Source organism: Odontesthes bonariensis, chromosome 3, assembly GCF_027942865.1.
Source record: "Odontesthes bonariensis isolate fOdoBon6 chromosome 3, fOdoBon6.hap1, whole genome shotgun sequence".
NCBI classification, from domain to species: domain Eukaryota; kingdom Metazoa; phylum Chordata; class Actinopteri; order Atheriniformes; family Atherinopsidae; genus Odontesthes; species Odontesthes bonariensis.
In genome coordinates this window covers 10076115-10092854 of record NC_134508.1, presented here as the reverse complement: position 1 = coordinate 10092854, position 16740 = coordinate 10076115, and the positions used below count along the sequence as shown (strand labels likewise).

Below are 16740 nucleotides of genomic sequence, written 5' to 3'. Positions count from 1 at the left end.
TAAAGGATCGGTACCTGCACATGACGTCAAACCAAGGGGGAAGAATTTTACACAACCTGTACTAGTGATTAAGACAGACTTTTTCATTAACATAATAAATTACTTTTAGCTTCATTTCTCTTTTTTTGTATTGATTTGTCATTCCACAACCATTATATATCACCGTGGACTGATCATTTTGCAGTTTGTTACCCGATGCCTTCATTGGTGCCCGACTGCCGGTGTCAGATCAGATAACAAAGCAGAAAACTGGATTTCTGAGGTAGCCTTTACTTAATCTTAAATGGCCTCACTTACAACTGATTTACTCAATAATAATAATAATAATAATACATTTTATTTATAGGCGCCTTTCTTAGGCGCTCAAGGTCACCTTACATAAAAACAAACAATTTAAAATACATAACAAATAGATAAAAAATAAAGTTAATTAAAACAGTGCAATAGTAATCACAATGCATAGGCTAATTTAAACAGGTGAGTTTTAAGTTTGGATTTGAAATGTGGTAATGTTTGTGCGTTACGGAGATCAGGTGGAAGAGAGTTCCAGAGCTGGGGAGCAGATGGACTAAATGCTCTGCTCCCCATAGTAACAAGACGGACGGGGGGAACAGTGAGATGAATAGAGGATGAGGATCTGAGGGTACGAGCAGGTATAGTAATGTGAAGAAGGTCTGAAAGATACGGAGGAGCAAGATTATGAATAGCTTTAAAGGTAAGAAGAAGTATTGAAATAGTAGGGCTGGGCAACGATTCAAATTTTTAATCTAACTAATCACATGATTTCCCTGATTAATTGCGATTAATCACATTTGTACGCAAAATCCAAAAATGAATCCAAAAGTAGTGTATAGCCTTTAGCATTTAGTATTATTTTAAATGTACTTCCATATGAATGAAAGTGCCATAACATTTGTTGTGCAAACACACTTTTAACATCAGCATCTTTCTGTAGTTTTTATGTAGAAGCCTCGCTCCACTGTCTGTTTCCTTGAATGACTTGCTGCTATCAGTTGTGTGTTTTGCCTTTAAGTGATATTTTAGACTGGAACTACTACGGTGAGAAGACCATTCAACTTGGCAGTGTTTACAGATGACTTTGGTTCTGTCGACTCCGCCATCTGGAAGAATTTTAAAATGAAAATGGCCGAGTAAAAGTTCCGTACCCTTCTCCAGGTTTGGTGGATCCGCCGATTACTTTTTTTTCCGGTTCTGCAGCAGACAGCAACAGACTTTTATAAAATAAAAGCCTGTGAGCAACAGACTTTAACAATAATAAAAGCCTGTGAGCAACAGACTTTTACTAAATAAAATAAATAATAAAACAGGGGACGTTTGTGTCATAGTGGGTTGAGCAGGTGCCCCATGTACAAGAGGCTTTAGCCTGCTGGCCTGGTTCGAGTCCCGCATCGGACGGCCCTGTGCTGCGTGTCGTTCCCCCTCTCTCGGCCCCCTGCTTCCTGTCTCTCTGAACTTTCCTATACATTAAAGGTACAAAAGCCCTCAAAAAAAAAAAAGTTTAAATTTTTTAATTCTTTTTTTTTTTTTAAATAAAAAAATAAAACATGCGTTAATGCGCGATAAAATATTTATTGGTGTTAAATAATTAATGAGTTAACACGATAATAACGAGTTAACTCACCCAGCCCCCTGAAATAGCAAATGTAATGTGAAAGTCATTGCTTTTTCAGCTAATTTTTCTGTTCAGATTCACTCCAGTGTCAGTGTTTATAGCAGTAACGGGGAGCTGTTTTCTTGTTGTCTGATAAACTGTACCTGCATGCTGACAGAGTTAGCAACCACCGTGAACCTGGTTGAGCATTTAGCAGTGACAGATAGTGTTTGTGAGTTAGAAGAACAAAACAAAGCCTAAATAATTCTTGTCTCACTTGCAGGTGGTGTGAAAAGCAATGAGAGATTAGTTCCATTGTGGCCCTGTGTGCCACTTCTGTATATAGCCACCTGTGTGCTCGTCTTATTAACTTTTTGAGCTTATGGCAAGTGTGTAAAGTGCAGCTGTTTTAGGATTCTGCTGAAAGTCTTTCTCATTATGTTGTCTCCATAAATACTACAACAGAATTATAGAACGAAAGCAAAAACATATCAGGGCTATTTTGAGTGTTGCCGATAAGCTTTGTGTGTTTAGTGAAAGTGTACTTCCTGGTGTACCACACCGTTCCGCTTGGGTGGTCCTGATGTTGGCTTGCACCTCACAAAAGCATCTCACTCACGTCACTCCTTCAGTTTTGATGATGTAAAATCTTCTTTTATCAGTTGGCAGCGCTTCTTCCTGTGCTGTTTGGTATTGGTGCTATCAGTGGTCAACACCAAACACATTGTGGAAACATGGAGTGCTGTCTTATTGAATGCTTGTAAAGTAAACAACACACTTCTAAAATGATCTCGCTAGCCTGATTCTTTCATTGGAAGCCCAACAACAAGCCGGTGGAATCTTGAGTTCACAGACAAAGTGTTTATTTTGGTCACAGGTGTCAGGTTGGGGTGTGGTGGTAGGACACGGATGCGGACTCAGAGATGTAGAAAGCAAACAGGGTTTATTTCACAAAAACAAAAGTTCAAACAAAAAGCGCAGCTGAGCCGGATATCAAAAACTTAAACTGTGGAATAAATACTTGAATAATAATTGAGACAAAACAAAAGACCTGACATGGCATGGATAAATACTTAACTTAGCGAGGCGAGGCATGAGGGATGTTGACGGGTAGCAAAAACAATGAGGATATCTGGAAACTTAATTCTGAGTGAGTGCAGCTGAGGGGAAAAACAGGTGAAGTGAATGAAGGTGATGGCAAAGCAACAGAAACTATGGGGAAAACATAATACCGGACCTGGACTAGAAAACTAAGGCATGAGGGAAAACTAAAACATGGCAAAACTAAAAACTAAACATGGACTTAAAAACTAAGACATGATTAACACATAAAACACCAAACTAAAAGCATGGGGAGAAATCCCATGGGCGTGACAACAGGTGACAACATCAGAGCGAGCCCCGATATCCGGAAATAGTTCATATTTGTCTTCTTCATATTTATCTTACAGAGGTTGGACTTGCACGCGACCGAGTATAATTGGCCAGTTATTAGTGACATTAACAGGCCAACCACTGTCCACGTCATGTTCTTGGGATGTGATAAACAACGTGTGTGTGTGTGTGTGTGTGTGTGTGTGTGTGTGTGTGTGTGTGTGTGTGTGTGTGTGTTGTTTCAGGTGTGTATCTAATGTAACAGACCTATCTGACAAGATAGCGAAGCTTCACCTGTCCCAGTTATTTAGTTCAGTCATGCCATCTTAAAGTTCTGGACCATTCAAGGACATACATTGTGTGGTGTGAGCAGAGTGGAAAAGTCCAAAATAGGAACATAGACTGTTTCGTGAAATACAGAATATGAATACATAATGTCTAAGAACAAAGCTAATCTTTTTTTTTTGGCATTTTAACGTGGTACAGCGTGGGATATTTTTCTAACTGAGGCAGCTGACGCAGAAGGTTCACTGACGACACAAACGTGCCAACTGCCCAATGAGGCTGTTAGTCTTGGAAAACCACAACAAGCTTCTACCTTCTAAGTCAAATAAATCAGTAACAAAGTTGATTGTTTTGAATCAGGGTGAAGGTCAACTAATATTCGATTTTGATCTCGGTCTTAGAATTGATAATGACATTCTGATTGTGTCATTTGGAGCACTCCTGTGTACAGGAAAGTACTGTTGATCAGTGAACACATGCTTGCCTTCTAATTCAGTCATTTAGCTCTGGGTCTGAGGGATTTCTGTCTTTCCTTCCATTAGATAGTAATGTCTTGATCTTGTTTCAGGGGGGTAATCCTCCTGAGAAGCATTATTGGTGCTGCTGAAATTGGATTGTAATGTCACTTCTGACTTGTTTATAGGTCTAAATGTGAACCATGCAGGTGCATCAGTTTTTTGCTTTTCGTTTTTGGCATTCTATAGCATGTGACTTCGCTAACGTGTGTTCTTCCATTAAAACTCGAACATGTTGAACATATATTTAGTGGATGAAGGTGGAGGATGTTTTACTGCAAAACTTGTTTTCATTCCTCCGTTAACATTTGTTGGTGCTCCGTGATGCCTTCAAGGTTGTTCCTTCAAATTGGCGGGACTCCAGATACTTCAGCCTTTCTCTCCGTGTCACAAACTTTTGATGGATGGTGATAATTCTAGCAGGGGTTGTGGCTGTCTACCTCCTGAGGCGAGGATAACTGATGGGCAGAGGGCACTTCCACTCAATACTTACTGCCCTTGATTAGTATGTCTATCGATTCTGTATCAGTGATTATGTAAAAGATGTACACTCATAATTCTTACTGACGAACAGAGGTGTATATTCAATATTTGTTTTACTTTGTACGACCACTTGGGGGACCGTGCTTTGACTGCAGTGACAAGCTTATTCGGTGTTGCACAAGTTTCCACGACCAGAGATGCCCAAAGGTCCAACTTTTAAGATAGAAAAGACAATGAAAATGGAGCTCGCCCTGACACATCCTTTTTTGTGTGTGAGTGTATATACAGTTTGAGATATCACAGATATATAGTGTCTCAAAGGGGTGACAACTCCAGATGTTACCAGAAAAGGCTTTAAAGCCTTCAGGCGGAACATGAATACCTCATTTAGATGCAAATAAATCCTTTAGACTCCTTTCAGCTGGTGTGATAATGTGGAGTCAGTATATTGACTTGGTTAATGAGCCGTAAATAGCAAATAGGGTATACTGTGGCTTTTACTTTTATCTGCACTACACTATCAAGAGATCACTCTGGAGAACCTACTATAAAGCAGCATATGATGCTTTGGATTTAACTGTGCAGTCCTAAAAGAAGTAGAAACTGCGTCTGATGAGGAATGTCGGGGAGGACTCTGGACTGGAAAAGCCTTAGTAGTGTCAGCGCTGCTTTTTTAAAGTTTTGATAGCAGATCACAGAGTGTATACACTCTTTAAGGCCTTGCTTGTCTGGTGTACGTCACTTTGTCTTAAAATCACAATTAAGGAGAGAAGCTGTTTTGCACAGCACTACACAGAGAGCAAAATAAACGTATAAAATAGTCTGCAGCTTAAAAATCTTTCCCATCTCAGAGAAAATAATCCTGTTGTTATTTAAGTAAAAAGCTGCATTTCAGAATGAGGACAATGGACAAAACACATTTTTATTTGAGTTCTCCTTCTACTCCTCGGTGTAAAATACTAAGTCAAACAGTTCAGATGTGATAAAAGTGCACATTCCAGACTTTAATTCAAAGTCACTTATCAAATATTCCAGTTTTATCATGTAGAAATTCCAACTCTTTTTATACTTTGTCCCCTCATTGATAGACATCACCAGGTGCTGAGTATCATCTGGTGATGCTCTGCCAAGCTAACTCCTGCTTGTTTGGGGCCTTGTCTCTTTTAAGTGTCTTCTTTAGTTTATAGAAGGTATTCTCAATTTAGCTTTTAATGAGGTGACTGGCTTGGCCATTCAAGAATTTTCAAGATTTTATCTCTGAGAAACTCTGGTGTTGCCTTAGCAGTGTGTTTGTGATCATTATTTTGTTACAGGATGAAGCGCCGTCCAATGGGTTTGGAGGAATTTACTGGAACTTGAGCAGATAAGATGTTTCTATCTACCTCAGAATTTATTGTGCAGCTGCTATCAATAATTGATCTGGTCCATCCATAAAACCTTTTTCCAGAATTCTGAAGCTCCTTTAAGTACTTTTTCACAATCTGGCCATCCTGTTTTTGGAGCTAACTAGTGGTTTGCATCTTGCCGTGCAGCCTCTGACAAAGACACACCTACCTCCTGAAGACCGTTTCTGATCTATTGGACATGCTTTTGAGGATTTTTCTTTACCATAATGAGGATTCTCCTGTCCTAGCAGTCCCGTTGCAATTACAGAGCTCGCCAGTGCATTCTTTCTTCTTAATGATCTTCCAGGTAGTTGGTTTTGGTAATTCTAAGGTTTGAGCGATGTCTCTGATGGTTTTTATTCGTGTTTTCAGCATCATAATAGCTTCCTTGACTTTCATTGGCACAGCTTCTCTTCTCATGTTGAACAATGGTAACTACAGGCCCCAAATTGTAGAAGTAGCCTTTTTCCCTGCCCGAATAAAACTATAACACACACCTGAGTAATCGCAAACACCTGCGAAGCCAAACATTATGGTGCCCTGAAATGAGGGAGGCTGTGTATAAAAAGTGTTGTAATTTCTACATGGTGGAACTGAAATGTATGAGAATGACTTTAAACTAAAGACTGGAATGTGCACTTTAATTACGTCTGAATTATTTGATTTAGAATTTTACGTTGAGGATCAGGTGGGGAACTCAAAGAAAAATGTGACTCTGTCCTAAACATTATGGGAGCCCCTGTATATACATTATATACATTATGACTAGGTGTGAATCCAGAGCAGGAAGCAAAACTAAGTCAAAAGTAATATCTTTTTGGAATAAGAACTTCTTGTGATTCATTTGTTGAAATGTGGAAGAACAGTATCGAAAATATCTGCAACATCCATATAAAGTCAGTTTTAAAATGATTATTGAGAACCATTGTGCATCTTGCTATTAAACAATTCCACAAAAAATCCTCCTAAAACAATGTCTGACTCATGATGGACAGTTTTAAGAAAGGATCACATCAGTTAGTTAGTTCGTACCGTTTTCATCCATTCATTCACCAAACCTGCTTTGTCCTTTTGAAAGGCTCGGGAGTGTGAGGGGAGGGATAAAACTGCATATGTGGGAGGCTCCCCGCTTCACAGGCTACCAGATTATCACAGAGTTAACAAGGCAAGGGGCAAACAACCAAGCACTCTCACACTCAAACCAGTGGAAAAATTTAGATTAGCCAGTTGAACTGACATGCATGTTTTTGGGAGTTGACCAGAGCACTTGGAGAAAATCTTAAATCCTAAATTTTAGGAATAACAGGCGAACTCTGCAAATCAAATCAAATCAAATTGATTTATATAGCACATTTCATGTACAAACAATTCAAAGTGCTTTACATCAAATAAAAGCATTGCAGCAGAGAGTGGAAGCATTAAAAGAATATAAAGAGAAACAATTAAAATAATTTAAATGAATAACACTCTAGATAAGTTAAAATATATCGTGCAGATTTCATGCATAGACACATCTAAGAGCTCTGCTGGGTTTATATTCTCTGAACATATCACAGATGTATTTTGGGCCTAAACCGTTCTGGGATTTGTAAACCATCAGCAGGCTTTTAAAATCTATTCTGTGACTGACTGGAAGCCAGAGTAAAGATTTTAAAACTGGTGTGATGTGTTCAGATCTCTTAGTCCGGGTTAAAACTCCAGCAGCAGCGTTCTGGATGAGCTCCAGATGTTTAATGCTCTTTTTGGGAAGTCCAGTTAAAAGAGCATTACAGTAATCGAGTCTGCTGGAGATGAATGCATGGATGAGTTTCTCCTGGTCTTTTTGGGAGAGGAAACCTTTAATTCTGTTGATGTTTCTGAGATGGTAAAAAAGAAACCCGGTGGGCACCGGATTGTGGAGCGATACCACACTGTGGTAGCTAGCTAACAGGCTAAAGAACTATTAGCTTGACAAGATGTGACTACACGCCTTCTACTTCCTGCACCATGTCAAATTAAAATTTGAAATGCAGTATATTACCAACAATGCAACACAACCTCAAACAGTTCAGATGGGGATTCAGATCGATTGTTGTACTTATTCACTGTTAGTAACAGTTTACCATTATAATCCGGTAATGTAATCTGTGGTTATGATGTTTAACCTTAACTATAATGTATTTAATTTAAAATAGTTCTACAGAATCAGCTGTTTGGAACACTGTGGCAATATATGCTCCACTTTTACACGCTTCATTTCGTTATCGACCAAATGTGGAAAAATCTGCATCATCATAAACACAACATTTCTAACTTTCAAATTTCCAATTTCTAACTCTGGGAGTTTCAGTTACAACCAAACTGTACAAACAGAACTGTGAAGTACAGACACTAACAGGCTCGCACATATATTACTGAGCATCCACTCGAAGACAAAGAACCTCCTTGCAGAGCATCAGGTTGTGATGAATCTAATGTTCACAGTTGAGCAGGCGTGTTGAAGTTTGATTAGTCGTTCTGGCATTTGGAAAGCTCATATGTCTGGGATGTGATCATCAGCCTAATCTGGATCATTGTGTGTAATGCCAGCACAGGTTTGCCATAATTGATGCTAATGGTTCTAGATGGGGCATCACGTTTACTTATTCTGAGGCAATTAATCATTGTTAGCCGCTTCTTGTTTGAAGATTACACTCTAGCAGAAACTATAAGCACAATTTCATATTTGTTTCAAGAAGATTTGAGAGGACTTGCGTTCTCTACTGTTCTTTTATGTGACAAATTTAATGGATAAGTGATCTGAGATGGCCCCTGTGGGCAAACTCTTTGCTTTCATGCTTTCTTTTGAAAAGCTGCACAGCTGTGTGAGCTCAGAGAAGCCTGCCTTTGGTCAAGCCCACCCATCTGGCTCTGCAGATCCCCCTGCACCGAAAGCCTTCGACCACAACATATTGCAAATGACACTTTTTGCCCCCCTTTTTGCAACAATGCTTCTTTTGCTCTTTTTTGGCTGCAGAGAGTGGGTGGTTGGAGGTGGTGGTGGTGGTGGGAGTGCTGGATTTTGCCACTTGCAGCATGCTTTCAGCCCAGGCGAGGCCATTTCTGCCACTGTAGATGGGGACAATGAGTGGCTTTAGTGAGCTAGACATCACCACTTCATAAATCCCGCCAGCTTTGATGTCAGCCAAAAATAATGCCAAAAAGACTTTTTTTGGCTGGGATTGAATTCAGTACTTTAGATGTCCCCTGCTTTTGTTGACTTTGTTCTTCAGACTCACATTTTGGGAAGGCATGGGGGCTTTTATCTAACCTTCTATCACTCCTTTAGATGAAAGTAAGTTGTGTGGTTTGCCCAAAAAAAAAAAAAAGACCCCCTCCAATAAAGGAGTATTTTGTCCATCAATTCAAGCCCACTTTGATTAGAAAAGTCTGTCTTTTGGCTTTACTGTATGTCCACGAGAAGAAAAAGACTAATACACAGCCAAGATAGTTCTTTTAACTAAAGAGACATAAGTGAAGAAAAAAGGAGAATATATCAGAGACAACCTTTCATCAGAGATATCTGATCAGCAACAGCAGATAGTGATAAAGCCTTCTGACAAGAGCAAAGTCATTTTGTCAACATCTATCACTTTTGAGTGCTGGTTAAAAGATAACAGCTAGCAGTCGTTAAACAGCTAAGGAAAAGACTCTTTACAAAATAAACTACCTAATTTAAACATCAAGGCCGGATTTTGCTCAACACACTTCAATAACCTCCAGGAAATCAATTAGGTTTTGGACATCTTTGCTCTGGCTTCTCCTTTAAGCACCTGTACTCCTTGGTCACCACCCCGCCAGATTTTGGCGACATTTCACAGCCGGGTAAATGTAATTAAGAGGGACAGCGATTTGCTGTGTAAAAATGACTGCAGAGAGTGAGTTTGTCATCTCATCTATGAACTACACCCCAGTGCTCAATTATTCTGCTGAGGGGAAGACATGCTGTTTTCCAGCGCGGAGCGAGGACGAACAAGTACATAAATCAAAGGAGTGGATTAACATACGAGGGGGAATCTGAGTCGGACGTTTGGGTTTGGATTATTTATACAATCCTTTAAGGTTGAGGTAATGAGCTGCCATCAGCACGTTATAAGAAAGCACCAAGGGTTAATGTTGCCAATCTTGGGAATGAGGCTATGTGTCCATCAGCTTTTATTTGTGTCCAAGTGTGCACACGGCGCTTAGTCTCACAATTTAATCCTGCACTTTTCTCCCTTTGACAGTGTGTAAATCACGGTGTAGCACAAGAAAGAAACTCAGATGTGAATTACACAGTGCGATGAAAGAGTTGCATGCATTAGGGTGGCGGATACTTATTTCTGTAGCAGTGTGCGGCACTTTGTAACATTGATGGTTCGTAATACAATACAGGGGAAGTAGAATAGACTATTACTTTAGTAAGAATTTTGAAAAGGATATTGATTCAGACCAACAGAGTCAGTAATCTCTTTGGTCAAGTATGTCGTTGACTTCAGGGAACCACAGTGTTTTTTTATCCATTATCTCAGCTTGTACAGTTTTATTTTACTATCTATGATTATTTTATTTAATTTTTTTAATTCCTATCAATCTAACAGCATCTCACACTTACTTTGCAACCTTGGCCATAGGCCTGGTTTCAAAAAGGCAAATTTCATAAGTAGCATACAAATGAGAACGGATACATGTTAGACTTTCAGCTGAAATGTTCATGTAATTTATGCTCTTAGGCTTTTACATATCAAGTGGATCTTTGCTTCAACTTTCTTAATACAGCACCTTTCCTACTAACATGCAGATCGAAGTGTTTCACATGATAAAGACTGACAGCAATGATGGAAATGACATACAGTTATTCAGACACACCATAAACACTTACACTCACACATAAAGAGAAGAATTACTCCATCCACCGGAGTGGGCGCCTCCTCACCAGATGCCGGAGCCACCTCAGTTCCTTTCTCTTTTCTGAGTTCCTCAAGGGTGCCTGAGCTCCAGACCCGATCCCAAAGGGTGCACCCAGCCACCCTTTGGAGGATTTTGGTTGCTTGTATTTGTGATCTCATTCTTTTCGGTCACCACCCACAGCTCATGACCATCGGTGAGGGTTGGAACATCGATTCTCTGGTACATTGACCTCAGTTCTCTCTTCACAATGACAGACCAGTTTAACGTCTCAATCGCTGTAGAAGCTGAATTTCTATCTCTGCAAAATTTTACTGTATATACCTTTTAAACCTGCAATATATACAGTATGACACCTATAATCACCTTATTTATATTTACATGATATAAATTTTTAGCCAACACTGATCACACATACACTGGTTTCAAAGCAGCATCGAGTGTTTCTGGTCAAAGGATAATAATGTGATTCGGATGTTCCTCAGCCCTGTGTTTGGTTTGCTTGCCACCACCTCTTCTCTGTGTGCGTCTGTCTGCTGTTTGGGGCGTCACAGGCAGCACACAGCAGGCTTTTAGAGCTTTTTCACTGGATTCAGCTTTCCACTTCAGTCAAAGGCGATGCTGTAAGAGTGAGCAAAAACAATGAAGTCGTGAGCCGAGCGAGTTCTGCTGAGCGGAGTTTAGCTGCAGATTTTGTAGGCTCATCAGAGCAAGTGATGCTATGCACATTGTCACAGTGTTTGGTAAATTTCATGCATTATTCTCAAGCTCTTTATGGCACTATGCACAAGTTATATTGACGGAGTGAGTTTGTGTGGGAATGGGTGGAAAAGAGAGATTGTAGAAACCCTCTGAATGCTGTAAAGGTTCAAAACATACAGACACCCTGAGAAAAAAAAAGTACACCCTCTTTCAATTCTAAGGTTTTACATATCAAAAATAGAATTATCGACCTGACACACACATACCTACACGATGTCACAATGTTTTATTTAACAAAAACGATGCGAAAACGCCAAATCAGTGTGTGAAAAACTATGTCCATCTTTACTGCTTTCACAGGAATTAAGAGGGTAAGTAACAGCCAGGTGCTGCTAATCAAGTGCACTTGATTAACTGATCATCATCAAGTGTGAACACCTCTATAAAAGCAGAAATGTGGGCAGTTTGCTGGTCTGGAGCATTCAGGTGTGCGTTATAAGGCAATTTCCAAACTATTTAAAGAATCAATATCCATCATTCTACAGTTAGAGCGATTATTTAAAAGTGGAAAACATTGAGTACAGTTTTCAATCTTCTCAGGAGTGCACGTCCCAGAAAGTTCAACCCAAGGTCAGACTGTTCAATGTTCAGAGAAACTGCAAAAAGCCCAAGAGCTACATCTCAGACTCTGCAGGCCTCAGTCAGCGTGTTAAAGGTTAAAGTTCATGACAGCACATTTTGATAAACACTGAACAAGTATGGCTTGTTTGGAAGGGCTGCAGGAGAAAGCCTCTTCTCTACAAAAAGAACATGGCAGCTCAGCTTAGGTTTGCAAAGCTGCATCTGAACAAACCACAAGACTTCTGGAACAATGTCCTTTGGACAGATGAAACCAAAGTGGAGATGTTTGGTCATAATGCACAGCAGCACGTTTGGAGAAAACCAAACACAGCATATCAGCACAAACATCTCACACCAGCTGTCAAGCACGGTGGTGGAGGGCTGATGATTTGGGCTTGTTCTGCAGCCACAGGATCTGGACACCTTGCAGTCATTGAGTCCACCATGAACTCCTCTGTATACCAAAGTATTCTAGAGTCAGATGTCTTGCAATAGTCAAGTCCAGACCTCAACCTGATTGAAATGCGGTTGTGGGACCTTCAGAGAGCTGTGCTTAAACAAATGCTGAAAAAATCTAAATGAACTAAAGCAACGTTGTAAAGAGCAGTGGGCCAAACCTCCTTGACAACAATATAAGGGAACAATAGGATCATACAGAAAACACTTACTTCAACTTATTGCTGCTAAAGTTGGTAAAACTATTGTCCTACAGTTTTTTTACACACCGATTCTGCATTTGGCAAAGTTTTTTGATTTTCACAAACTATCTACTTTTATCACATGCATATACACAAAATGTGTATGTACATTACTACATTGCAGATGTTAATTCAGCCAAAGATGTGGTGGAAGTGCAGTGTTGTCCCAAATGTTGTTAAATTGAAGTTTCGGTAACTTAAGTAGAAAAAAAAATAAAGCACAACTTCCTAAAAACAGATTTCCTCTGCTTCAGTCAAGTGCATGGTTGCAAAATGTTTTAGCCCCATTGAGATGTGCAGACTCACTTTCATCTTCTAACTCTAAATGTTTATGATTATTTGGTAAGCATCTGGTATGATTATTATGATTGTTAATGCTTCAATAAAACAGAACTTGATTTCATGAGGAAAAGTTTTTAAAGTAAGGCATGCTCCCACAATAGAATGGGTGCGTTCAAGTCCTTCTTAAGCTAGGAAATAGTCATGTCTTATATCTAAAAATAACATGATGGAACAGCCCTGAGAAGTGGGCAACATCAAGATAACGGTCCTAATTACACCCTACACACACAACAGCTGAAAAATTGCCATGGTTTTTACAAATCTGGTAGCTGCTTCCTAAGAGCCATTTATGTTGTCAATTTATACTTTGATCTCCTTTGACTGGACATATGTGCAATGCCAACTAATTTCCAGTGACAACAAATGTGGTGAAAACAAACTAACTGCATTTAAATCCATACAGCACCAACATCAGTCCATCTGTCCGCAACATCTCAGACATTCGCAAAGGATTGTGGGTGTTTTCAAAGCATAGAGGATACACAGAAGCATCCTTGAAATTTAATTTCAGTTCTGGATTGAAGGACTCTGGACACTGGCACATACTTTTAACAAGATTTGATGACGTGGTTTTTCAGCCTCTAAAGGATCTTTCCTTGACGGTAAGAAGCATTGAAAGACTCGGTTTTGAAACTGAAACAAAAACACAGTACAGTGTCACAGCTATTGAAAATATATACATTTCAGGGCATAATACTTTTCCTTCCTTGAAGTAGACACATCTAATTGACCCTAAAGGGTTGTATCAGACATTAATCTTTCGAAAAATATTGGGAATTGTTCTCTTAATAGGGCTTAAATAGCTATTAGTTAAGCTGTGCTTGTGGCTTAAAAGGAGATTTACTTTAAGAAATAATTAACGGCTCAGTCTTAATTGACTTGTCCCACGGCCAATATGACATATATTATCTGACCTTAAAGTCTTCTTCATAAATCAGTGAGCTCAGATATTTTACACTGCAATCACATGGGGCTGAACTAATCAGTAATCTCAGTGCAAAGTGGATTGGTTGCAGTTTTGCAATATGCAGCTCTTCAGAGAGCACTGATGTATGCGCTGCTGCTCACACTGACTTGACAGTATGCAGCATATTAAAGAGCAAGGTTAATTAAAGTTAATTAATCCAATTTGGAGCATATGTATAGCAAAATCTGAGACACTATCACCAGTCTACATATGTTAATTTACTGTCTATCTATGTGTAAAAACAAAAATATCCATCCATCCATTTTCTGTACCCGCTGAATCCGTCGGTCGGGTGCAGGGGGGCTGGAGCCTATCCCAGCGGTCATCGGGCGAGAGACAGGGTACACCCTGGACAGGCTGCCAGTCTAAAAACAAAAAATATGATATTTATAATTAACAAAATTATCATTAGTAATTATAATGACAACGATAATAACCATAATAAAGCCAAATTAAATTAGAAACTACTCCAATTCCAAAACCTTTTGGACACTGGCCAAATTGCAAAGAAAAACAGAATGGAATAATTTGCAGATATCATAAACCAGTATCTCATTAATAATAAAAAATAATTAAAATAGTTTAAAGTGTGGCATTTTACAACCTCGTGAAAAATATTAGCTTATCTTGAATTTGATGGCAGGGAAATTTATTTGAAAAATTGGGACAGGACAAACACAAGGCAAAAATGTTCAGAAGTACTAAAAAGAAACAGTTGGACTATAAAAAGAGCACCTTAGAGAGGCAGAGTCTCTTAGAAGAAACTATAGCCAAAGGTTCAGCAATCAAAAAGAACTGTGTCAAGAAATTGTGAAGTATTTTCAACTTTAGTGCCTGTGGAACAGGTGACTTGCACATCTGGAAAGGCAATATCAATGCTTAAAGGTATATACAGGTTTTATAGCAACTTATGCTCCAATCTAGGCTTTGCGAATTTGAGCAAGACAATGCTTAGCTTTCACCTTTCATCTACAACAACAGCAGGGCTTTGTAGGTGCTGAGCTAGCCTGCATGCAGTAAACATCTTTCATCATTTGAAAACACTGTTGAGCAGGTAAAATCCTATATCGGACAAGAATGGAACAAAATTTCTCTCACAAAGGTCTTGCAGCTGGTCTCCTCAGTTCCCAGATGTTTATAGACTGACTGTTATTAGAAGGGATGCTACACAGTGGCAAACATGCCCCTGCATTTTTTAGATGTGTTGCTGCCATCAAATTCATGATGAGCAAATATTTTCATGAAATATTTAAATGTTTTCTGTGTTCTACTGTAAAAGAAATATTATTGGATGAGGTTTTGCACACCATTCTTTTTCCATGCAGCATCTGAGCTTCTTTGGATTTGGGGTTAATATTTAGTTTGTAGAATTGGAATAAGACAGCAAAGTAAGAGCTGTTTATTAATGTTGCCACACCATTTCAAGTTTCAATGTTTTTGAAGTTTCTGTAGGTTGCAGGTTAAATTGCTTAACAGTGGTGAGATTTAGATACGCCCCAAAGAAGAATATTTTTGCTTTACTACCAATATTATCCGTGCAGACACGAAGCCCCCATGTGAAGTCTGAATTACATTCACCAAGTTCAAGACACCATTAGTGCAGCCAATTGTTGGAGGTGGCTCTGGCCTGCTATTGTTTCCATCAAGTGTCTAAAGAAAATTAGTTCAGTTTAACAGTGCTTTTGGTGTCGAAACCATACCAAGGACAGCTTTGAGCTGTTCAGTCCATATGGGCATAATAAATTAAAGGTAACCTGATTACTAAAGAAGCTATTAAAATCCATCTTGTGTGACTTGCTACACCAACCTCATCTTGAAAGACTCAATATGGGTGAATGCTGAGAGATTAGGGATACACCAACACAGATTTATTATTAGATTCAAATATTCATACTTAGAATAAAGCCTCCAGCCTTCCAATCATAACAGCACTACCTGAGCTTTTTTCCAAAAAAAATCCTGCTCTTGGTTCCTTCTTTCAGAGTCCCTGTTGGGGCCATTAATTTATTCTGATACTAGTGATACTCATCACAGTGAGTCTTGGATATCCACAGCACAGATCCACACAGGGGGTGATCAGACCTGAGGCAACACCAAAGGCGGTTTACCAACCGTGATTTTTCCATTTGTTGCTACTGAAAGTTTCGGGGAGTCTTTTAAAGTGTTTTAAAGTGGGAAGTGGTCCATTCACCAGCAGAGCAACAGAGTTTCACGCCTCTGTATTTGAATATTATTTGCTTGCACACTTGTTCGGAAGGTTCAGTGGTTTGCACTGCGGTCTACACACTGAATTTGAACCCTGGCCATTGGGGCTTTGCGTGTTTGTCAGGGAAAGCTTTCGTATTTCTGAAGTCAATATGAAATAAAGACTGGGAACTATGTGCTCCCAAGTAAGTGTATTGTGTACTCACCAGGGTAAGATCTAACAAATCCTACTGTTTCCATGCCTGCTACAAACTGCTGTAGACTTTTAAATTTTACTTACTGCTGTGTTTATTTTCATTTTCCAGACTTGGAAAACTTCAAGACCCACAGAAGAAGCTCCGTATCGGTACGTGAGGGCCAAGGAGTGGTTCTGCTGTGTGGCCCTCCGCCACATTCTGGAGGTAAGATTACTATTCTCTAATGACTATTAGACCCAACAGGGAAACAAACTGATTCTTTTTCACACTAGAAATTGAAAACTAGAGGTTGGCAAAACATGAAAATACCTACACTGGTTCACAGCGCCAAACATTGCAGTTTGACCATAAAGGTCTTGACAAGATATCATACAGAGATAGGGTTGAATGGGTGTGTGGTGGTTAGTGCCCTCACCTAACATTAAGAAATTTCCTAGTTTGAATCTCAG

The 16740-nt window shown here is 39.3% G+C and overlaps 1 protein-coding gene across 1 annotated transcript in view; it reads left to right on the top strand.

The window, feature by feature from the left end:
* The window catches only part of cntn4 (contactin 4), a 201273-nt gene that overhangs the window by 73525 nt on the left and 111008 nt on the right, over window positions 1-16740 (top strand). Inside the window, exon 5 of the mRNA XM_075460236.1 lies at window positions 16400-16495. Within this exon, the coding sequence (XP_075316351.1) occupies window positions 16400-16495 (96 nt within the window). The remainder of the gene's footprint in view (window positions 1-16399; window positions 16496-16740) is intronic.